Genomic DNA, 24,535 nt, shown 5'->3' with positions numbered 1-24,535 from the left:
GAACCTAGCTGAATCAATAAGTTTTTTAAAAGTCATCTCAGAACAGTAGGCCTGGCGAGCTCAGCGACTCTTGCAGGATAAACTTGCCAAAGATGTTTACTTTTCATATATAATGAATTCAGTGAGTTGAAACTCCCGCTTCAAATGATAAACCCAAATTAAAATAGCTGTAAAAGCAGTGACAGAAGATGTCAGGAAGCAGATCCGAGTGCAATTGCTATGTGATTGTCACGGAAGCCTCCGTGCCATGGGCTCCCTGAGGGGACCGAGTACCAGCCTCCTTCCTACAGACTATGGGCTCTGGTATGGAGTGCCACGTTTCCAAAGTACAAAAGACTCTAAAGACTGTGGACCCATTAACGTAAGTTATCCCTCCTACACATAAAATGGCAGCTTGAGCCAGTAATTCTACTCCTTGCCGACAACCTTAACTCCTGTTCGCATTCATATCTTTCCTGGTTTATATGGCAGCATTTTCGGGTTATGTATATGTCCTGTGACACGAAAAGATGGAATATTTCTCTATTGTAGTCTATATAATCAAATCAATATCTCTGCCACAAGTCATTTTGTGAAATTTCTGCCCTGCTAGATCTGTCTAGACAGATGGACCAAGCCGTTTTTTTATTTTTCGTACCCTTTGTGACCAAGGCTTTTTTCGCGAGCTTGTGTTTAACGGTAATTTTCTCCTCAAGTTATATATTGTTTGTTTTTTTTTAGGACAAGAAGGGCTTTCTTTAGATACCATTTTTTGATCATATCTTATTTCCCATAAAAAAAAAGATGAAACATTTAAAAACAAAACAAATTTTCTGACTTTTACCCGAAAAATCTTTTACTCATCCAAAAAAGCTAGTGAAAAAACCTGGTAAATAGATTCTGCTATTTGTCCTGAGTTTATAAATACCCAATATTTTTATGTTTTTTTTTTTGCTTTTTTTTTCTGCAAGTTATTGGGCAATAAGTACAAGTAGCGTTTTGCTATTTTAAAACCATTTTTTCCCCCAAAGCTGGTCATTCTGCCCCATGTGCTATTTCGGGTATCTTTGAAGCCACCCAATGCAATTTACCCCATCAACAGATATATTTTTGAAAACTTTCAAATGCTAGTATTTTAACCCTTTCCATGTATGGGATTCTACCACCAGCATTTGCCAAAGTTTGTGGTAGTAATTCTTTTTTTTTTTTTTTTTACACAAATTGTACTTCGGGTATAAATTTCCAGCTCCAGGTATACATCACTATCACCCCAATGTATGTTCAGCAACATCTCCCGAGTAGAAAGATACCACTAATGCATGGGTTTGTCTGGTTTGGGGGTTAAAAAGCTACATTTCGGAAGTGTGCTTTTCTTTCCCCATTTTGGCGAGTCCAATTTACCCCATCAGACCATTCATATATTTTTTTTTTAATTAGACACCCCTTACGTATTTGAAATGCTTGTACTTTATCTTTATTTGTAAATTTTATTTTGTTCCTTGACTTTTTTTTTTTGGTTGAATGCAGTACCTGTACTCAACCTGCAAGTGGAGCCAGAGTTCTCTAGAGGGTCTGGAGACCCTCTTGTGAACTTTCCAACTTTATTTTTTTAATTTTTTACAGGACGGCCGCCATCTTGCGAGTGTCGCTGAATGCCTTGTGATCGAGGCATTTCAGCAACACCATTGAAGATACAAGGTGATCATCGATCGCCTCCTAAACGTTTAAAACGGGTGTCCGCCGCCACCGATCTCGGTGTTGCTGAATGCCTCGACATCGAGGCATTACAGCAACACTGTTTAAGCTAAGAAAGTGAGCATCAGGCATGTCATAGGTCGTTAAGTGACCGTTTTTCCTTGACGTGTCCCGTCAATGGGCGTTAAGGGGTTAACGTCTGGTGCGCCATATTTGAAGCTGGCCAATTCAATTTACCCCATCAAACCATATATATGTTTAAAAACTAGACACACCCCAGGGTATTTCAAATGGTGGTATTTTAACCCTTTCCATGCACTTATTTTACCACCAGCCTTTGTCAAGATTTGCAGTAACAAACACCCTTTGGGTATTTGAAATGTTTTATTTATTTATTTTTTAACTCTTTCCATGTCATGTTTTTTTTTTGTTTTTTTTTTTTTAAAAGGACGTGCCATCTTGTGAGTGGCAAAATCTCACAGTGGTGGTTGTGACCACTCTCCGGAAAGGCCCCAGCAGATCCTGGGGTGGGTGTTCTGCATTTCAGCGACACCATTAAAGATTAGAAGCCGATCGTTGACCGCTTCAAACTTTTAAAACGGGTGTCCGCCATCATACACTGTATGGTGGACGTTGACACCCCAAGCAGGGGCCAGACATGGCACCTAATGCTAATCTCTGTGTTGCTGAATGCCTCGACATTGAGGCGTTACAGCAACACTGTTTAAGCGAAGAAAGCTATCGTTTTTCTAAGCTTGTTTAATGACATGACGTGCCAAGCACGCCATTGCTCGTTAAATGACCGTTTTTGCGTGATGTGTCTGGCCCGTCAAAGGTCGTTAAAAATGTTTTTTAAATTTTTGGTTTATTTGGATGCATTGGAATCCCTTCTATGCATTTGCTTTTTTTTCTCAACCCAAAGCAATCTGCACTGTAGGATGTATGCTCAGCTGAAAGCATGCAATAGTGTGCATGCATGTGAGTTCTAGCTCCAGTCAGCCATCTTCAGTCCTAGCTCAAAGCAGAGTTCCTGACCCCCCCCCCATGTACATGTGCAGAAAGGCCCCACACCAATATTAATGGGAGTGCTTTCCTGACAGTGACTGGCTGTTTCAAGCTAAAAATGGAGCAAGATATGTTGCAAAGTGCAATGCACTGTGCTGCAGCATCTTCAGCAGGTAAGTGGATTTTCTTACTTTAGTATGTGTTCTTTGTAGGTGGAGCATTTTATAATGTTCCTTTGAAGACATTTAACAAAGAAACTGTAAACATCTAATTAAAACTGTTACTTTTCTGTGACTTAATCTCATAAAATCTATCTTCTTAACATGCTAAGTTTTGTCAAGTGAAACCTTTATGCATGCAGTCTTACCGCTAGCCTAGTACAGTCCACATTCCATGAGATTGCTCTTAATGATGACATCTGTCACTGCATCAAACACAAACTGCACATTTTTTGTGTCTGTGGCACATGTGAAATGTGTGTAAATCTCTTTTGTGTCTTTCCTTCGATTGAGGTCCTCAAACTGACATTGAATGTAAGCAGCGGCCTCTTCATAGGTGTTAGATCCTGCAGTCGGTTACAAAAAAAGTTGCCTTGTTAGCAAGGTGAATGATGAAAACACACTAAGATTTTCACATTGTGTGTGCTTTACTTTTGGGTATATATGGGTATATACACATTTGGGTATATGTGCACCTGTGCAGAGTTGAGCAAATGTCACATACCTGAGTATTCTGGGTAGCAGATAGTCAATGGACTCCTAGGGATCTTCTCTTCAAACAAGTCCTTCTTATTGAGGAAGAGTATGATTGAGGTGTCTATAAACCACTTGTTGTTGCAAATGCTGTCAAAAAGTTTCATGCTTTCATGCATTCGATTCTGAGGGGAACGTAACACATTAAAGTTAAAGCACTGTGCGCTGCTGTGAAAGTCAATATATGCCACACAATTTATCCTTCGTTTGTTAATTAGTATTTCCTGTTAAACCAGGGTTTGACAAATGCCAAGAAGCCATCTCTCCTAGAGTTTTAGACAGGGCTCCTAACTTTTTAATGTTCAATCGCTGTGCAGAAATTGAACATTAGACGGCTTCTCGCCACAAAGGCATTGGCGGCTGTTTAATGAGAACAGGCCTGATTGTTCCATATGTGTTAACCAGAACATACATTGTTGAGGGTACTTGATCATGACAACTACTGATAATAAAATTGAAAGAAAAAAAATGGATTACACAATTTTCAAATTATGTCCACCATTCTCACCATTTCTTCATCCTCTGCAAGCAATAGGTCATAGTCACTGAGTGCCACACAGAAAATGATTGCAGTAACTCCTTCAAAGCAATGAATCCATTTCTTTCTTTCTGACCTCTGACCGCCAACATCAAACATTCTGTGATGTAAACAATACAATATTTATGTTCAGGTTAAGGTGCACAGAACTGACAATACGCAGAAGCCATAATTTAAAGTGCTGGCTTAAGCTCACAGTTAAAGATGTTAAAGGGCTGATGCAGTGGCTCACTTAAAGTACAGGTCCTTGAAGGTAAAATGAGTCTCCACAATGCCTGTTGTTTTGACACGCGTCCTGAGCACATCCTGCTGGGTTGGAATGTAGTTGGCCTGAGAAATCCTATCCAAGTCATTTAGATAACTGCAGAAAAGAGACATTAAGATATTAGATATCTGGTCAGCAATTTCTAACTTGGTGTTATAATAGGCAAATATTACATTTATGGCTACAATCCATTCAACAGCATAAACTGAGCAATGTGCTCAATGACAGTGAGGATTGTATTTCCAGGATCATACACAATCCCCCTCTATGCATTTGCCCCTTTGTCTGTTCCCACCGGCAGCTGTTTTCCTTGCAATAGATGTGTTTGACTGAACATTTTTCTTTACATGTGCCATCTTTATCACCGTCAGTTCCAGCGCAATAAATATGAAATGACCAGGGTTTTCAGAGTATGTTATTCTTATTAGTTTTCAAGACCGCTCAAAATGTTTAAGCCTGCTTCACTTTGGGTGAATTCACACATCAGTTGGTCAATCTTATAAAATATCAGTTGAAGAAAAAAAAAAAAAGCTCGATAAGACGACCCCCCAAAATCTGAATATTGAAAGCCTGAATATAAGACTACCCTATATGAAAAAAGGTTTACTAGTAAATATTAATGTAAACTATTTTTTCATATTTAATAAAAGCTATGATTGAGAAAAAAAAAATTTGTGTTTATTTCCTTTTATTTGCCAACCTGCCCCCAGAAATGCCTTATACCCCCCTATATGCCACTCTGGCATATAGGGGGTTAAAAGGCATACCATGGGGCACAGTGGCATATAGGGGGTTAAAAGGCATTTCTGGAGGCATGTATACATATATGATTGCTAACAGCAATCACACTCCTATCATGCCCAGGCAGCCAGTACATGCTGGAACCTGGGCATGATAGGATTGTGATTACAGCCCCCCCTCCTTACACATCCATGCTATCACACACACACATTTAAATACTCCCTTAACGCATACTTGCTCATAAACCCTCCCCCATCCCTTACCTGAACTGCAGATCTCTCACTCGCAGACGTCTGCAGGGGCCCAGCTTCTTCCCTCTGCAACTTCTCTTGTCCCACCCCTAGAGGAAGAAGGAGGGGAGCAGAGGCACGTGACGTGCTCTGTTCTCCTGGCCGGTACAAGAGACGCTGCTCGCACAATGTGCGACCAAAGCACCGGTAAGCAGTCTGGCCCTATTTGAGGTCTGATTAGAAGACAACCTCGATTATAAGACAAACCGTCTTATAATCGAGCAAATATAGTAATTTCTTGCACCAAGGTACAGATTTTCCCTAAAGTATTTTGCATTTCAGATCGTGCTTTGGTTTTAGGAGTCGGATTCAAAGCTCAGTTGATGAACACAGTCACTCTAGGAACATCACTGTAAACCATCCATTGACAACTAGCGTTGGCAATACTTGAATGGGTTTATGTATTCTGGCCAATTGGAATTCTTCTGCTGAGCAACACCATGAGGTCAGTCACTCTGACACCAATTCGGAACTCAGGATATGTCCAAGCATCTAGATGCACCCTTTACCCTAACACAGATAAATTATCTCCTGTTACTACTTTTAGCACAAACTGTATCACTCTTACTCACTATGAAGCAGAGTCATTTAGCTGGTATTCACGAGACCGACTGAAACAGGCCTGCACACCACTGTCTTTCCACAGTCTCCAAATTACACCTGCAAGGTCAGGAGACATCACACCTTCTTCTGCACTGCTTGCCAACACAAAGAGCTGTCTAGCATCATCCTAGAAAGAAAGAAAGAAAGAATACAATTTGTGTCTATTTTACCTCCATAAAGCAGAGAACAACGGTGGTCATTGACCTCAACAGGATAACTACTTTCCCTGACCTGTACTCTCGTACCCTTTCCATGCTTCCCGTTTGGCAGATACCTTCACTGGGAATTGAAGGTTACCACCCTATAATTAATACTTACAGCTCTGGCCACGTCCCCAAAATCAATTTTCAGCCTCCCCATTGCTCGGATGATAGCGATGATGGACTGGATAGTGTTACTGTACACAACCACTTTGTATTGCCTGCACTCCTCTTCAGAGTATCCATCTTCATGGATAATTCTAAAATCAAAGATATTCCAATTATTATTTTAAACAATTCACTCCAGAATGGGACAGCACATTTTGTGTATTTTGAAGTGTGTTATGTATTTTGCTGGGTCAAAACTTAATTAAAGAGTGACATAAGCCTCCAATACCTCAGAGAACTTGTCTTCATATCTGATAGAATCTCTATGAGGTTTACAATGTTTACGTGACCTATCAAGTCAACTTTTAAGTCAAGTTCAGCAAATGGTGCAAAAAAAAAAATAAAAAAAAAAAATAAAAAAAAAGGGAAAATGTTCATTGTACTGCATTAAGAACCCATCATCACACAAAAAGATAACTTAAACACTTGTGGTAGGTTAAAGCTACCTGTACATTGTGATAGCAAATGTTTAAGAAAAAAGTAAATGTAAATTTTAAGTATTCCACCCAGCAGTCGACTTACGTATTACTTTATATATGAAATATCATACCTTCCTGCAATTGCCTTTCTTTAAGTACTAAGGGTCAGTATTGTAAACGAAAGAGAATGAACATTTTAATCACAAAACAACCATTCACAACGGACTGCTTGATGAACACAGTAAAGACTACTTACTTCATCTGTTTCACAATTGTGCTTTTTCCTGATTCTCCCGCACCTGGAAAAAAAATCAGATTGAAAGTCATCCCCAAATTCAACAACCATTTCATTTACAGGTCACCATTCCCCAGAAATGTATGGATTCTGAACTTTAACATCCAAAACGGGGATCAATAACTTCCAGCTTGCCAAGTTGCTCTAGGCATTGCATTCTACACCTAGGGCTTCACCTATATAAATGATAAATATTAAGAAGAGACACACAAACTGTATTGTACACTATAATATGCAAATTTGCAGTATGATAGGAACCTTTGACAGTCCAACAAACAGTGTTGGCAATGCTCAGAACCTCTCCTTTTTTCTCATTTGAAGATTTGTTTTGTGCTAAGAGCTAGAAGAGTGCTACGTATACTAGATAAACTAGGTAAAGTATCAATTTTATTTATTGGCTTTTTCATCTCTGGTGTGGTGTTAGTGTTTTTGTTTTGGTTTAACCCCTTCAGTCCCAGGTGTTTTTGGAACCTTAAGTCACGCAGCAATTTTGCCATTTTTGTGGTATGTCGGTTCAGCGATTATTCTCTTTTCCTGCGAATAGTGTAAACTATATATTGTTTTTTCAAGGAGAGATAGAGCTTTCTTTTGATACCATAGATAGACGATTAGCTGAAAATCTAGCATGAGAAATTTAGTAAAAACTAGCGAAAATTATTTTCTAACACACCTCATTTTTTTATTCATTTCCCTCAATCCTCACAAAACTAGGTAAATTGATGGAAAATCCCCTCCAAGTTTATCAATTCAGGTGTCCTGATTTCAGAAAGACGCACCTTTTTTTGAAAATTTTGGGGTCTAAAAACTGGGTGCGGCCGATTGGCCCCGCACCTTTCCGATTCATTGTCGGTTGGCCCCGCTCCTTTCGTTATAGCGTGCACACTGCTCACACAGCAACTCATCTAACAGTAAGTATAAAATTTATATTTGGGGTGCCCCCCCCGACTTACCAATGCACCCCCAGACTCCCTGGCGTACGTCTGCGCGATGCGTGTAGACAACCTGTGCTTCTGCTCGTCACATGCGTTTCTATGCCGGCTGGTGGAAGTCTGCACAATGCGCTTAGACAACCTCCACTGCTGCCTGCACTGCCGCTGGGGACTATATGGTAGAGCACCGGAAGGTCATGTCATGCTGGTGCTCCTCCATAGAATCCCCGGAGTAAGTGTTGGCAGCAGGGTTGTCTGCATCGCAAAGACATCCACGGCTGCCGGAGAGGAGGATCCAGCTCTGTGGGGGATCTGGATCCTCCCCCTGCGGTTTGCTAAATCAAAAAGAAAGACACCCGCCCGGCGCCCGGAACTGCATGTCCTGGGCATTGGGCGACACTAATTACGCTAAAACCCGACTTCAGGCCATACCCCCACTTTAAGTGGGGGGTAAGTGCAGCCTATAATAGGGTAATTAACCCCTTCGTGACAAAGGCTGATTTTACTTTTTGTACCCTTCGCGACAATGGCCGTTTTAACATTTCTGCGCTGCTCTTGTTTACTGAACCCACACAAGTTATATATTGTTTTTTTCCGGACAAGAAGGGCTTTCTTTAGATGACATTGTTTTGTTTAAAAAAGTATAAAATATGGTGAAAGATTTAGGAAAAAAATGACTTTTTCTAACTTTTAGTTGAAAAATCTTTTACTCATCTATAAAAGGTAATGAAAAAACCTGCTAAATAGATTCTACTATTTGTCCTGAGTTTAGAAATACCCAATGTTTTTATGTTTTTTTGCTTTTTTCTACACGTTATGGGGCAATAAGTACATGTAGCGTTTTGCTATTTCAAAGCCATTTTTTCCAAATCTGGTAATTCTTCCCTCCATGTGCCATTTCGGGTATCTTTGAAGCCGACCAATGCAATTTACCCCATCAAATCATATATTTTTGAAAACTAGACACCGCAGGGTATTTCAAATGCTAGTATTTTAACTCTTTCCATGCACCATAACTACCACCAGGCTTTGTCAAACTTTGTGGTAGTCATTTTTTTACTTTACGAATTAAAAGGTTCTGGTATATGTCACTGTCATAAAACAGCCCAATATGTGTTCAGCAACATCTCCTGAGTACAGCGATACCTCACATGAATGAGTTTGCTTGGCTGTTTGGGGGTAAAAAGGGCCACATTTGGGGTATCCGCATTTTTCAATGTTAAACTTTGGCATTTGGGGATCCACTGCCCATGCCCTATTTGGGTCATCTTTGAGCCGGGCCATTTCAGTGTGCCCAATAAAACCATATATTTTTGAAAACTACACACCCCAGGGTATTTTAAATGCTGGTATTTTAACTCTTTGCATGCTGACATTATACCATGTATGAATTTATAGCTCCTGGTATATGCCGCTTGTCATTTTTTGGGGGAACTAAAAGGCCACATTTGGGACGTGTGCATTTTTCTAATTGGAAATTAGATGTGTGGCCATCCTTCCCCCCGTGTTAATTGGGACATTGTTGAACTCGGCCAATTCAATTTACCCCATAAAAGCATACATTTTTTTTTTTAAAGTAGACACCCCATGGGCATTTAACCCCTTAATGACAATTGCCGGTTCTGGCAAGGCACGGAAAAACAAGTCGATTATGACAAATGACGTGCCATCTTTAAACGGGTGCAGAAAGCGATCTACGTTCCCTTTCTGCACCCAAACGGCGTTGCTGTAATGCCTCGACCTCGAGGCATTCAGCAACGCCACGATCGGCACCAGGGGCCATGTCTGGCCCCTCCCCAGGGCGTCAACAACCGGCATACATTGTATGGCGGCGGACGCCCGTTTTAAAAGCGTTTAGGAGGCGATTTTTTTACCGGGCGGCCGCCATCTTGCGGATGGCGAAGATCACTTGCAGCGGCGGCTGTGACCGCTCTCCGGAGGTAAACCATTTAAGTTTAGGAGGTGATCGTTGATCGCCTCCTAAACGCTTTTAAAACGGGCATCCACCGCCATACAATGTATGGCGGATGTTGACGCCCCGGGGAGTGGCCAGACATGGCCCCTGGTGCCGATCGTGGCGTTGCTGAATGCCTCGAGGTCGAGGCATTACAGCAACACCGTTTGGGTGCAGAAAACGAATGTAGATCGCTTTCTTCACCCGTTTAAAGTCATGACGGTCCTGGCACGTCAATTGTCGTTAAGGGGTTAGGAAACGGTTCGCTCAAACCAGCAAGAACCAGCTGAATCCCACCACTGGCTCTACCGTAAATGTTAAGGATGCACCGAAATGAAAATCCGGGACCGAAACCAAAATTTCAGGATTCACTTGGCCGAAACCAAAAATGACCCCCCAACCTTGAAAAAAAACTGAACTGCAGATCTCTCACCGGTAAACTTCTGCAGGATCCCGGCTGTACGAGCAACTTCTCTGGCCACGCCCCAGGGGAAAAAGGCAGAGTCATGTGATGTGCATTCACATGACTCCACTGACTTCCTGCTTTTCCTGGCAAGTACAAGAGACGCTGCTCGCACCCAAGTAAGCAGCCCAGCCCCTTCAGACGATTATTTTGAGCATTTTGTCGATAAGGCTCTTTTTGGACGATAGATTTCGGCCACAAATATATTGGTGCATCCCTAGTAAATGCTGTTATTGTGAATAATATTTTTGTGAAGCGGAAGAGTAACAAACAGCCACAAAGTGGTAGACCCCGCACACTCACAGGGTGGGGCTGCAGAGTGCTGACGCATGTAGAACATTAAAAAAAAAAAAAAAAAAAAAAAAAATCACATCCTCTGCAGTATCATTCACTACAGAGAAATTACCTCTGGAAGTAATGTTAGCACAAGCACTGTGCATTGGCAGCGTCACGCAACCTGCGACTGGACACTGAAGCAATGGAAACATGTTCTCTTGTAGCCTGAGAGGTCTAGTTGATGTCAGGAGAACAGTAGCTACTGTGATGCATAGGCAACTGGAAATCATTTCCTGGTGACTAAGTGAGCCAGCACGTCATGTTCCGTGCTGCAGCCCAGTCAGCAAAACCTGGCCAAAAAGCTCACTATCCTCAAAGATCAGGACGCTCACTCACCTCTACAACATCAAAAAGGTAAACGGTGCCAAGGGGGGCTGACACAACTATCCTGTTCTTGGGCTGCACTGCTGCTAGATGTGTAGTCATCGTTAAAGGCCCGGTAGCCACAGTGGGATCATTACACTCCCCACCTGACAGTTTATAGTGTGGAGGTATGAGATTATGCTTCAGACAACCAAGGGTAATGGCATAAATCTGTTTAAGTGGTTAATCTGAAGGGGGTTATGAAGGGTGGAAGAGATTCACCGGCCAGTCCAGGATGAAAGAGCCTGGCTGCAGGGAGTGAGAGAAGGAAATCCTTCGTAATGGATCCCAGAACCCTTTTACACGTTTCTGTGTATATATGTACAGTTATATGTTCATGTACATGAACCTTTAATATGAGCAACGCGGAATACAAATGATGCTATAGAGGCCTTCATAATTGGGCTTAGTGAGGGTATCAGTGTTATGGACTTTGTGTAGAACGTCCATATAACATTTAATCTAGCTCCTACATTTTTAGCTGGCTACTAGATTCAAACCAAATTGGTTGACCCCTAGCCTACTGTAAAGTTTAGTGGAGGGGGAGTAATGGTCTGGGGCTGTTTTGCAGGATTTGGCCTAAGCACCTTAGTACTAGTACGCCAAAAATGAAAAATTAATCTGAATCAATATTGTTTGCTGCACAGAAGTGTCCATATGGGCCTAATGTTAGTAAAGTAGCTTTAATAGGGTTAAACGGATGAAAGGCGCATATAGGGTGGTTTCAAAATCAGGACAAGCTTCTCTATTGTCACTAACAAAGTACCATTTACATATAAGAAAACCTGTGGAGAAAAGTGAATTTATTCCTCTGAATGCATGAATATGTAGAAAGCCCTACATAATTTTAGTGTGTAGATTGAGAAAGAGGGAAATTACGGTTGAAGAAAGACACAGTAAAACCATGGGCTGTTCTGGTTCCCTACTGTGAAGTTGCCATGGTCCTTAAGGGGTTGTACATATATTGAGTTACACTTCAATAATGCTTGTGCATTTCAATATGACTGCCTGGGTGCTGCAAACACATGCGTGCTCACCTAGCCCTCTGTTCAATCCCAGAATGCTGTTCACGTAATTTTGTGTATAGCATTCTGTGACATAATGTAGAGAATTGCACAGCACAACACACAGTGACCACATCTGTAGTTTTTATCTCTATGCCAGCTTGTTGAAACCCCTTTACACGGTAGCCTTAAATATCAAAAACTTAGTGTTACGTGCACAGCAAAGCTTGAACCCTTTAAAACTGAATATGGCATCTAGAGATCTGTCACGTTTTCCCAAAATCATAGAGTTTATGGGATTTTGATGAATACAAAAACAAATGCGATCATATTGTGTTCAAATTTCCCCCCAAACACAGATTGTGCTTGTGGAGCCTTCACTTCAATACTAACATATATAATGCAGGGTTGTCAGAACAAGGGTTCCCAGAAAAATACAGTGACCGACAACCACCCCCATCGCCTGTTGTCACAAGTCAGTGCATGGAAGGATAAGGAATATGTCCCCTGTGCAGCTGTGCTATTGTTCCAAAACCGTGACAATAATATCTATTGGAACAGCCACAGCGAGTAGCATTACTATCATAATGTCAAGTACAAATTGCATGAGCACAGAGAGAGTACTACACATGTACATGGAATGGAGGGCAACAATAAATAATAGTAATTCAACAAACACCAATTCATAAGACAAAACAGCTTTGGAGAGCGTTGAAATGTGTAATGTATATTCTTTGTAATATCCTCACCTTACACTCGTAGTCATATCTGTAAATCTCATATACACTATATGGACAAAAGTATTGGTACACCTGACCATTACACCCACAGGGACTTTTATGAAAACACATTCTAAATACAGACATTAATATGAAGTTGGTCCCCCCTCTTTTGTAGCTATAACAGCTTCCACGCTTCTGGGAAGGCTTTCCACAAGATTTTGGAGGGGTTTTGTCTGAATTTCTGTGCCAATTCATCCAATATATAATTTGTGAGGTCAGGCATTGATGTTGGATGAGATGGTCTAGCTCGTTTTCCCATAGAGTATATGTAATAAATGTCCCTTATTTTAAAATAAATCTCAAAAAACATGCAGCTTTCATAAACTAACTCATCTATGATGAAAGCAGTGAAGGTGACAGCTCTCCTTCAAGCATGGGTACATTGTAAAAACTGGTAGATATATCTAATTTGACTGTTGCCTCCCATATGCACATGATTAGCTGCGTGGTCCCTTTCAATTTTCATGTTGTCTGTTTCAGTGACAGGTACATACTTCTGTTGATTTCACTGGAAGTACTTTGGCTGCTTAAGCTGTCAATCAGTGGCACTAATTTGTGGCAAGACATTTTGGACCACGGAGGAAAGACAAAATGCATAATAAAGACAAGATCAAACTGTAGGCCTTCAAACTGCCTAGTAAGGAATTTGGTACATACCGTATATGCTCGATTATAAGACGACCCTGATTATAAGATGACCCCCCCAAATCTGAATATTAATTTAGGGAAAAAAAAGAAAAAACCTGTATAAGACGACCCTATAGGAAAAAAGTTTTACCAGTAAATGTTAATTCATGTAAACTATGTAAACTATTTTTTTTTTAATAAAAGTTATGATTGAAATAAATATTTTGTTTTTATTTCCTTTTATTTTCCAACCTGCCCCCAGGCTTGCCACTCTGCCCTAGAAATGCCTTATACCCCCTATATGCCACTGTGCCCCATGATATGCCTTTTAACCCTCTATATGCCGCTGTGCCCCATGATATGCATTCTGACCCCCTATGTGCCACTCTGCTTCCAGAAATGCCTTATACCCTTATATGCCACTCTGGCATTTAGGGGGTTAAAAGGCATATTATGGGGCAGAGTGGCATATAGGGTGGTATAAGGCATTTCAGGAGGCAGAGTGGCGTATAGAGGGTTAAAAGGCATTTCTGGAGGCAGAGTGGCATTAAGGCGGTTAAAAAGCATTTCATAGAGCACACTGCCTACAGAAATGCCTTATGCCCCCCATTTAACACCACCCCCCCAAACTTACCGGTGCTTCTGACTCCCGGTGTGTTGTCCGGGCAGCAGGTAGACGTCTACGCGATTCGCGTAGACAACTTCCGCTGCAGCCGGAAGGAGGTGCGGTTAGCAGCGGGGGTTGTCTGCATCCATCACGCATACACCCTCCGACTGTCAGAGAGAATTCCCTGCACCGGTGCGATCTCTGACAGCCGGGGAAGGTCTGCGCGATGGACGCAGACAACCCCTGCTGTAAAAAATTACTTTTTCTAACTTTTACTTAAAAAAATCTTTTACAAACCTGCTAAATAGATTCTACTATTCGTCTTGAGTTTAGAAATACCCAATGTTTTTATATTTTTTTGCTTTTTTCTGCACGTTATGGGGCAATAAATACGGGTAGCGTTTTGCTATTTCAAAACCATTTTTTCCAAATCTGTTAATTCTTCCCCCATGTGCTATTTCAGGTATCTTTGAAGACTAAACACCCCAGGGTATTTCAAATGCTAGTATTTTAACTCTTTCCATGCACTAATTCTACCACCAGTCTTTGTCAAACTTTGTGGTAGTCATGTTTTTGCGTTTTTTTTTCACACGCATTTTACTTCATGTATGAATTAACAGGTTATGGTATATGTCATAAAACACCCCAATATATGTTCAGCATCTCCTGAGTACAGTGATAGCCCACATGCATGGGTTTGTCGGGTTTTTGGGAACTAAAAAGGACACATTTGGAACGTGTGCATATTTCTAATTGGAAATTAGATGTGTGGCCATCCTTCCCCCTGTGTTAATTGGGACATTGTTGAACCCGGCCAGTTCAATTTACCCCATAAAATCATACATTTTTTTAAAAGTAGACTTCGGCATTTAATATGCCAGTATTTGAACTCTTTCCATGGGAGATTTGTTTTAAACTAAAGGGGTTTTTTTTACATTTTTTTGGAACTTGAAGGTTCCCCTGATGGTGACATCAGTGGGAAATAAATTTTAAAATTTTACTGGATTTTTTTTTAAACTATTATAATTTTTTTTTTTTTATATTTTACTAATCACATTGTGATTAGAAAGCTGGGCTCCATTGACTTGTATGGTTGAATGCAGTACCTGTATTCAACCTGCAAGTGGAGCCATATTCTCAGGAGGGTCTGGAGAGACACTCCTGAGAACTCTTTTAAACTCACTTATGTGTGTTTTATGGTGGATGTTGACGCCCCAGGGAGGGACCAAACATGACCCCTGATGCCAATCGCAGTGTTGCTAAATGCCTCAAAGTCGAGGCATTACAGCAACACCGTTTGGGTGCAGAAGCGAACGTAGATCGCTTTCTGCACCCGTTTGAAGTTATGACGGTCTGTCAATTGTCATTAAGGGGTTAAAGTGAGTTTCTAACACATCTTTCAGCCTAGGGTACTAAACAACAACAGATTTTGGAGGAGTGACAGTTCTGCTTTAAATTATATGGTCTAATCCTCTACCTCATTTTAGCCCTTGATGGCAACTGACGTGCCAGGCACATCACGGAAAAAGCATTCAGCAACAAAAACCTGCAGCAGGGGCCTTGTCTACGGAGCGGTAACATTCACCGTATTAAGCCCTTGACGACGATTGACGTGACAGGAACATCATGACTTTAAACTGGTGTAGAACGCGATATATGTTCGCTTTCTTCACTCAAATGATGCTGCTTTAATGCCTCGATGTCGAGGCATTCTGCAACACCAAGATCGGCATCAGGAGCGATGTCTGGCACCTCCCCGGGGCATCAACGGCCGCCATACACTGTGTAGGGTATGCGGGGTTTGGAGCGTAGCGCAGTGAGACACCAGATGTGCAATAGAGGCAAACAGGCAATATCAGGAATATCAGCAAGTTTATTCCACAGGATAGGAAAAGGCATAAACTGTACCGTGTAGCAATCCTGAGGTCAAGGGCAGGTGAAGTATAGCAAAGTCCATTAAACAAGCCGAGATCAAGGGTAGGAGAGGTATATCAAAGTCCATAAACAAGCCGAGGTCAAAAGTCCAGTAAATCCAATAAAGGGGTATCAGCATACAAGTGCAGCACGGGTATCAGCAAAACAGGTAGGTAGAGACTTGAACAATCAAGTAATGAGGCTTAGAAGTTGTGGGTTTAAATAGCCCTCTAGAAGTCAGCTCCTCCCCAACAATAACAGAGACCCCTCCCCTCCTCGGTATGTACAATGGAGTAGTGACTGTCAATCACTACTCGTTCCGCCCCTGACCAGGAGTAAATCATTATTGGAGGCGCTGACCACGCCTCCCCGCCATCCCTCCACGTGTGGCGTTTCTCCCGTGCGGTATTCGCCGCAACGGAGTCCGGGGATGCGGCCTGTCGAAGGCCGTAGTAAGCCGCGACCACGTGGCTTGCGGTCGCGTACAACGGAGCCGCGTGGTACGCGGACGAAGTCCCGGGCGTCCTGCGACCCCACCATCGGGTGGAAACCTGTGCCGTCGACGGGGGAGTGAGGTAGGACCCTGACACACTGTATGGCAGCGGACGCCCGTTTTAAACTTCGCCTCCTAAACGTTAATGGTGTGACCGCAAGGCATTCAGCAACACCGAACACCCACCCCGGGACAGAGAACAGTCACAACCGACATTGCGAGAGCTTTTGCCACTCGCAAGATGGTGCGCGTCCTTTAAAAAACATTTTCCAAGAGGGTCTCTGAAAAATTAGCGCTTCAAACTATTCCCGCAAGGAAAGAGTTAAAATACTGGCAGGTTAAATGCCCATGGGGTGTCTACGTTTAGGATGACCACATGTCAAATTTCCACACGTCCCAAACGTGGCCTTTCAGCCCCCAAACAACAAACCAATGGATAGAGGGGTATCACTATACTCAGGATATGTTGCTGAACACATATTGGGGTGTTGTGTGACAAATATCAGGAGCTGTAAATTTACACCTAAATTACGTGTGGGAACAATACACACAAAAAATTCTACTTCAAGCTTTGATAAAGGCTGGTGGTAAAAAATGTGCGTGGAAAAAGTTAAAATACCACCATTTTAAACACCCTGTGGTGTCTAATTTTCAAAAATATATGGGTTTTATTGGGCACATTGAACTGGCCAGGCTCAAAGATGAACCAAATAGGGCATGGGCACAGGATCACCAAATGTCAACATTGATCTCCAAGTTCAACATTGAAAAATGTATCCGGGTGTTTGGCTGTGGCATATACCATAAGCTGTAAATTCAGACCTAATATAGAATGTGTATGTGTATCACAGAATTCAGAAGATGCTGGAGGCCAGAACTTTAATTACCACAGACTGGTATTAAAGGGCATACATTTGGTTTAAAGTTTGTATTTAAAAGATACTGAAACCAGTAATAAGGTAACAAAGTAGAGAGGACTGCACCCAATCTCACATATCCTTATTTCTGACAGATAATGCAAGGATTTAAAGAACAAGTCATAAAGATAACCACTGCTACACAGTCTACTTCTATAACCATTTAAATAGATATAAGGTTATCATGAAACTACACTGATAGCCGAGTGTTACCTTATATGCTACTTTTTAATGAATCCTAAGTGACATTGAGCATAATCCTTTCTACACTTTTGGTCAGGGTAGATTTGATTTAAATCTCAATTTAAATTACTAGTCAGTAAGACTCGATTTAACTCAAGATTTTCAAATTCTTGCTGGTAGGCATAATCTTTGATATTTGCAAGCAGATGAAGATTTTAGATAGAAGATTTTAGGTTAACAGGTTAATCACTCACATTTGGAGGACTACATAAATCATTTTATTTAACTAAAACAATAACATTATATAGCATTCCTATTCTTGTATTTGCTTAAATGTCAATGCTTATTAACTGAAGTGGTTATCGCCTTCACAACTCAAGACGTACCTGGTACGCCATGTTGACATGGTACAAGCAGCACCATGACCAACCAGGTACGTCATCCAAAAACAAAACAAAAAAAAAGATGTCTTGGCCTACCAGCACAGCCACCCCGATACTTTGATCACTCCCACGAAGTGTGGGGACCTGCCACAACATTCCCCTGCTGCCTGATCACTCCAGCGTTAACCCCTTCAAAGCCTCGTACTGGTGGCAGCTGCAGGGACAGGGAGAAAGGGTTCTTTCCCCCCACCCCCCCTGCTGCCCGGTTTCCCTGTTAAGCGTAATTGTGGAGTGAAAAAAAAAAAAAAAAGAGTGCTGCTGATGATCAGATCACTCCTGGCCAATAGGAGTGATCTAATCATTATGGCAGCCCCTGGATGACTCTACCCTAGAAAGAGAGAGGGGTCATCTAGGGTAATGAAACCCCCCCACACAAATTGTTAATGAAAAAAATACCGTATTTGCTCGATTATAAGACAAGGTTTTTTTCAGAGCAAATGCTCTGAAAAATACCCCTCGTCTTATAATCAGACCTCAAATAGGTCTGATTATGAGACTAAGATCCAGATCCCCCGCAACGCTGCAGGGGACCTGGATCCTCCTGTCTCCCCTCCCCAAACCCCCCCACCCCCAACTTACCAGTGCTTCTGAGTCCCCGGTGTGTAGCCAGGGCCGCAGCGTGTAGACAACTTCCGCCGCAGCCGGAAGGAGGTGCGGTTACCAGCGGGGGTTGTCTGCGTCCATCGCGCAGACCTTCCGCGGCTGTCAGAGATCAGAGTTCCCCGCACCGGTGCAGGGAATTCTCTGACAGCCGGGAAGGTCTGCGCGATGGACGCAGACAACCCCCGCTGCTAACCACACCTCCTTCCGTCTGCAGCGGAAGTTTCCTATGCGAATTGCGTAGATGTCTACACGCTGCCCGGACAACACACCAGGAGTCAGAGGCACCGGTAATTTTTTGGGTTGTTTTTTTTGGGGGGGGGGGGGTTAAATGGGGGGCATAAGGCAGAGTGCTCTATGAAATGCCTTTTAACCCCCTTAATGCCACTCTGGCTCCAGAAATGCCTTTTAACCCTCTATACGCCACTCTGCCTCCTGAAATGCCACTCTGACCCATAATATGCCTTTTAACCCCCTAAATGCCAGAGTGGCATATAGAGGTATAAGGCATTTCTGGAGGCAGAGTTGCACATAGGGGTCAAAAGGCATATCATGGGGCACAGTGGCATTTAGAGGGTTAAAAGGCATATCACAGGGCAGAGTGACAAGCCTGGGGGCAGATGTGCATAACTGGGGGGCAGGTTGGAAAATAAAAGGAATTAAAAACAAAATATTTTTCTCAATCATAGCTTTTATTAAAAAAAATAGTTTACATGAATTAACACTTACTGGCATTTTTTCCTATAGGGTCATCTTATATTCAGGCTTTTTTTCCTAAATTAATATTCAGATTTTGGGGGGGGGGTCGTCTTATAATCGAGCAAATACGGCACATAATTATCAACTGATCACTTGTCAGTGACATTTTAAGTCACTGATTATTGATCGGTCTCCCTGATCAATATCAGTGGCCTAAACTTGTGACTTACAAGTGATCTTGTTTAGAAACAGTGATGTGCCAAAATAAACGTAAATTATAGGCATATGTGCGGTTTCCAAAAACAGGACCAATACCTAAATACACTTTTGGATTTTTTTTTCCCATTTGCACTGGTTATATATAGTTTTTATAGGTGAAAATTATATATATATATATATATATATATATATATATATATATATATATATATATATTTATTATTTCAAAAGAAACCCCTACTTGTTGAATAAAGTCATAGCAAAAGCACAAAAACCGCTCTTATCCTGAAGACCCGGTCCTGAAGGGGTTAAACTAAATATTTAAAAAAAAATAAAAAAAAAATACATAACTAAGCTCTACTGCGTACTGAATAACCTTTGAACTATTATGTATCTAAATGAGAAAAATAAATCTGATTCAAATAAATTTTTTTTCCATGATATTGAGATGCCTCCAGAAGTCGCTCCTACTGATTTCAAAGGGAGTTCTTTCTTGCTAGTGATGTTTTTTTCTTCCAGGCAAAGTATGTATATTAAAGTACTTGCAATATACTTAGTTAGAATTGAATACAATACAACTTCCTATTAAATAAGTGTGTGGTAATAACAATCTGACGCTCTCTTAAAATCAGGAACACCAGCAGCTGATTGGACAATTAGAAAACATTGTGTTGCTGTAACTTAACACGGCATTTTAAAGCAATACTTCCTTCCTGTTTCTCACTAGACACTTCCCGTTTTAAATAAAACTTAATACTGCACCCTACTCATACAAAGAGAAAATAAAATAATTCAATGAGGGATTATCCACTTGATCCAAAAAGGAAATTAGTTGCCACCACTGTATTGACACTGTCAATAATATGAATCCAAAGCAGCAGCAGCAAAAGCATGGAGGGGTTATTCTGTAGAATCCCTCCATGGATTTGCAAGGGGGACCACACAAAAAAATTAAAGTGTATAGGATGAGTGCATGATTTATAATGCATCACCAGAATACATCACCAGAATACTTACATGAGGATTTGTTACATTGCAGTTTTGGGTGAAGATGCTTGGACAGTACCAATGTGGGGATGGACTGGATGAACAGTAGGATGTTCAATTTCACACCAAACATTAAGCGCATTTTTACAAGACATTGCCCAAGACTACTGAACAAACTAACTAGCCTACAAGCAAGCACATGGCTCTGCAAAGCATTTCACATAGAAACATTGCAGATAGATGTCATACAGAATGGGGGAAAAAAAATGACCTGTCTATTCCATCACTCAAGTCAATAGTAAGGTATGTCTAGGCTGAATCCAGTAAGGTTTGTTTACGCTGGTAATGACAGATACATGATTAGACCACGGAACTAGCAAAACACTAGTGTAGCCAGAAAACTAAAATATCAGTCATACAAAAGGAGAAACTAATGCTGATTCTAGTGTAAGTATGCACTTTAACAGGACAGTTTACCATCCCTGACAGCCATACTAAAGAATGCATAATAATGAGAAACTCCAGACACCGTTTCAATGCGTATTATAGACACATGGTCCCTTTACATTTTTGCGGCGTCCCCCTTGGCACCCTTACCCAAGCTTTTTTCTGCACTTACCTCCAACTAGCTCCGGCATGACTCATGGCATTGGTAAAAATCTACTAATTTCAATAGTTTTCATTTCCTGCCACTGATTGGCTACTTCAAGCGGCTAAGTAGTGGCAAAAATCATCAAACCACAGAGGAGGACAACATCTGGAAATTCTTGCTCAGGTAAGAGCTCTTTATCCCAGGAATACTACACTTATGTGGAAAGCGGGGGGTGAGGACCAATTAGTTATTTAGGGTCCCGGGGTTGGCAGTCTCATCATTGCTGCTGAATTGGCCACTTACAAAGGGAGATATCTTAACCAGCCCCCATACATCACTGTAAAAGGTCACAGAGCACCGGGATAGGACATCATATCAGCGGCCATTGAGGTAGGCGGCTGGGGAAATGCAGTGGGTCAGGCCTATGGGAGTGCCGCAGGGTAAATACTTCACTTCTGGGGGGTTCACAAAGGGGCAAATAGATGTGGCATTCATGCATTTTGCAAAATGAACTACACAGCTATTATATGCATTAAAGTGTATATTATGGCTGGGTTATTCCTTCAAGCCCTTTTCTTGATGTCAACAGTAACAAAGTCAAGCTGCAAACATCACTGACACTAAAACAATAACAGAAGTTTTAGGAGCTAGTGGGATACCTGTGACTCAGGTTTGGAAAGATGCAGGACAAATTCATTGAAAATTGAGTTTACCTTAATTAATTTTAACAGATGCTTTGATATTTGGTAAATAGTAATTTGGTAAATTAATTTAGTCTCCTTATCCCATAGGCTACCAAGAAAAAAAGTATTATTCAGTTAAATAAAGTACGGTAAATCAGCACATTGCTGTTGTAAAATTAAACTTAGTCAGCCTTTCCTCTTTTTCTGATAAGTGGACGTGTTACTCTCTGATGAATGATTCTTTAGTTGAAAGCTGAAAACTGCACTTGAGGAGTTTATTAACCATCCCTTCCTCAATGTAAATGTCACAACTCCTATTTGTCGTCCCCCCTCCCCTTTATACCCCCACTTTCTCACCGAGCAACAGCAGTTTCACCTCTTTAGAGGCTTTCTCTCCATCTTCCCGCAGATTCCGATCGATCATTTTACTCCTCTCTGCCGCCGCTTTGTCCTCGGCACTAAGTGTACAGCCCATGGCGGAGCCGGGACTCGTCTACCCCTCTCCCAGCCCGCTTTGCTCTAGGTCTCAACAAGTTACCGGACCTCTCCTTTCCCCGCCGCCTCGCCCCTTTTCCTCTCCAGGCAGCCGCTACTCAGCGTCACTACCGCTCAACGCTTGTGCGAACAGAGGAGGCGGTAGGCAGATAGCTGAGAAAGTGCCCACAGCCAACACAGTGCGCATGCACCGCAGTAACACACTCCGAAAGTGTCGGCAAAATGGTGATGCGTGTCGGCCATATTGTTGGTTAGTAAATAAACTGAGCTAACCCATTTTCGGCCACTAAATGTTCATTTTGAAAGCTCTATTCGAATAAGGATCAACAACTAAAATGCATAAGAATATGTGAGACATAATCTGCGAGAATATACTGTGTTGTGTTACTTTACTTGATATTGCAAGCAAAGTTGTTACTAACTGACTGGCTGTTAGAGGGGTATGCACTTGTTCATGTCGGAAGCTGGGCCAATTTCTGTGGTTTTACCAGAGTTAAAGGTGACAATCCTATAATGCTCTTTAACCCCCTAAGGACCAGACTGTTTTTTATTTTTGCATCCTTTGTGACCAAGGCTGTTTGAACACTTTTGCAGTGCTCGTGTTTAGATATCATTTTCTCCAGTATTGCTGCCAGTAGCGTATCTATGGGAAGAGCGGAGAGGCTGCCTCCCCTGGGTCGGTCTTCAGGGCCGAGGCAACTGGAATATTGTGATCTCCCCAATCCCCGGGTCATCATGCGCCCTTATGGGCAGTGCGCACACAGGCACTATGTAAGAGGTGCCTGATGAGGAAGGATGGTTGGGGAGATCACAATCTCCCTCTAACTAGCCCAACATTAGGGAGCGCAAGATCTGTCACTTCAGACCTCGGCTTCTGTGCTCTCTAATAACTATGCACCGTAAATCGATGCCCAGTGCCGGCATATGAGGTCATATCGCAGCGCTCTGCATCAGTAGACTGGGGAGCACTAAAGCAGAGGTCTGAAATGACAGATCTCGTGGTCCCACGACTGGATGAAAAATGGGAAAGGAAAGAGACAGGGAAAAAGGGGTGTTTGTGTATATGTGCGTGTTTGTAAGCTGGTGTGTGTATGGGCGGTGTTTGTGTTTATCAAGATTGTAAGCTTACAAGCAGGGCCCTCTCCACCTAATATATCGGTTTGTCTTAGTCTGTCAATTCTAGTCTTGTCATACCCCTTGAATATATGTATTGTATTAAGCGCTGCGCAAATTGTTGGTGCTATATAAATATAACAATAATATGTGTGTGTAAAGGCAGGTGTGTGTGAGGGCAGTGTTTGCATATACATGGGTGTGTAAGGGCAGTGTATTTGTATACATGTGCGTCTGTATGGACAGGCGTGTGTAAGGCAGTGTATTTGTATATGTGTGTGTGTGTATGGGCAGTATGTGTGTATATGTGTGTTTATGGGCAGGTGTTTATAAAGGCAGTGTTTGTGGGCAGTCATGTGTAAAGGCAGTGTATGTCTGTGTAAGGGCAGTGTTGGTATTTGTGTGTTTGTAAGCTGGTGTATGTGTGGGCGGTGTATGTGTATATGTTTGTGTGTGTATGGACAGGCATGTGTAAGGGGAGTGCATTTGTATATGTGTGTGTGTGGGCAGTCATGTGTAAGGGTAGTGTATGTGTATATGTGTGCTTGTGGGCAGGTGTGTGTAAGGGCAGCGTATAAAATAACCTCCGTAAAAAAAATAGTTGCGGGGGGCACAATTTTCCATTCTAGCCTTGGGCGCAAACAGTCACTCTGTCTCTGCCCTTATTTGTAAACTGAAGCAAACTGAATCTGAGGAAGAGAGGAAAACTTTTGAAATCTTGTCCTTTAAGTATTATGTTAATCCAATAAAAAAGGTATCATTGCACAGTACAATACTCTGGTGTTTTGGCATCTTATATATATACCGTATTTGCTCGATTATAAGATGACCCTGATTATAAGACGACCCCCCAAAATCTGAATATTAATTTATGAAAAAAAGAAAAAGCCTGAATATAAGACGACCCTATAGGAAAAAAGTTTTACCAGTAAATGTTAATTCATGTAAACTATGTGAACAATTGTTTGTTAATAAAAGCTACAATTGAGAAAAATATTTTGCTTTTAGATCCTTTTTTTCAACCTGCCCCCCCCAGTTATGCACATCTGCCCCTGGGCTTGCCACTCTGCCCCAGAAATGCCTTATACCCCACATATGCCACTGTGCCCCATGATATGCCTTTTAACCCTCTAAATGCCACTGTGCCCCATGATACACCTTTTAACCCTCTATATGCCACTG

The 24,535-nt window shown here is 41.8% G+C and overlaps 1 protein-coding gene across 2 annotated transcripts in view; it reads right to left on the bottom strand.

Moving 5' to 3' along the window:
- GNAI3 (G protein subunit alpha i3) overlaps nucleotides 1–22,365 on the bottom strand; it is a 30,114-nt gene extending 7,749 nt beyond the window's left edge. Inside the window, exons 1-9 of one of the 2 annotated variants that reach the window (XR_008346173.1) lie at nucleotides 22,103–22,365; nucleotides 6,912–6,954; nucleotides 6,187–6,328; nucleotides 5,838–5,995; nucleotides 4,202–4,330; nucleotides 3,940–4,069; nucleotides 3,403–3,556; nucleotides 2,975–3,244; nucleotides 2,532–2,624 (exon numbers count right to left, since the gene is read on the bottom strand). Coding sequence is in view for 1 of the 2 variants with exons in the window: in XM_053454313.1 (XP_053310288.1) it covers nucleotides 3,054–3,244; nucleotides 3,403–3,556; nucleotides 3,940–4,069; nucleotides 4,202–4,330; nucleotides 5,838–5,995; nucleotides 6,187–6,328; nucleotides 6,912–6,954; nucleotides 22,103–22,220 (1,065 nt within the window). In the remaining variant the exon portion in view is untranslated. Of the gene's footprint in view, nucleotides 1–2,531; nucleotides 2,625–2,974; nucleotides 3,245–3,402; nucleotides 3,557–3,939; nucleotides 4,070–4,201; nucleotides 4,331–5,837; nucleotides 5,996–6,186; nucleotides 6,329–6,911; nucleotides 6,955–22,102 lie in introns of those variants that run through there. The other variant, XM_053454313.1, reaches the window with a different exon arrangement.
- Nucleotides 22,366–24,535: the final 2,170 nt, after the last annotated feature.

The sequence above is a fragment of the Spea bombifrons genome, chromosome 2 (genome assembly GCF_027358695.1).
Source record: "Spea bombifrons isolate aSpeBom1 chromosome 2, aSpeBom1.2.pri, whole genome shotgun sequence".
NCBI classification, from domain to species: domain Eukaryota; kingdom Metazoa; phylum Chordata; class Amphibia; order Anura; family Pelobatidae; genus Spea; species Spea bombifrons.
The sequence above is the reverse complement of the archived record's forward strand: the minus strand, read 5'-3'. Positions and strand labels throughout refer to the sequence as shown.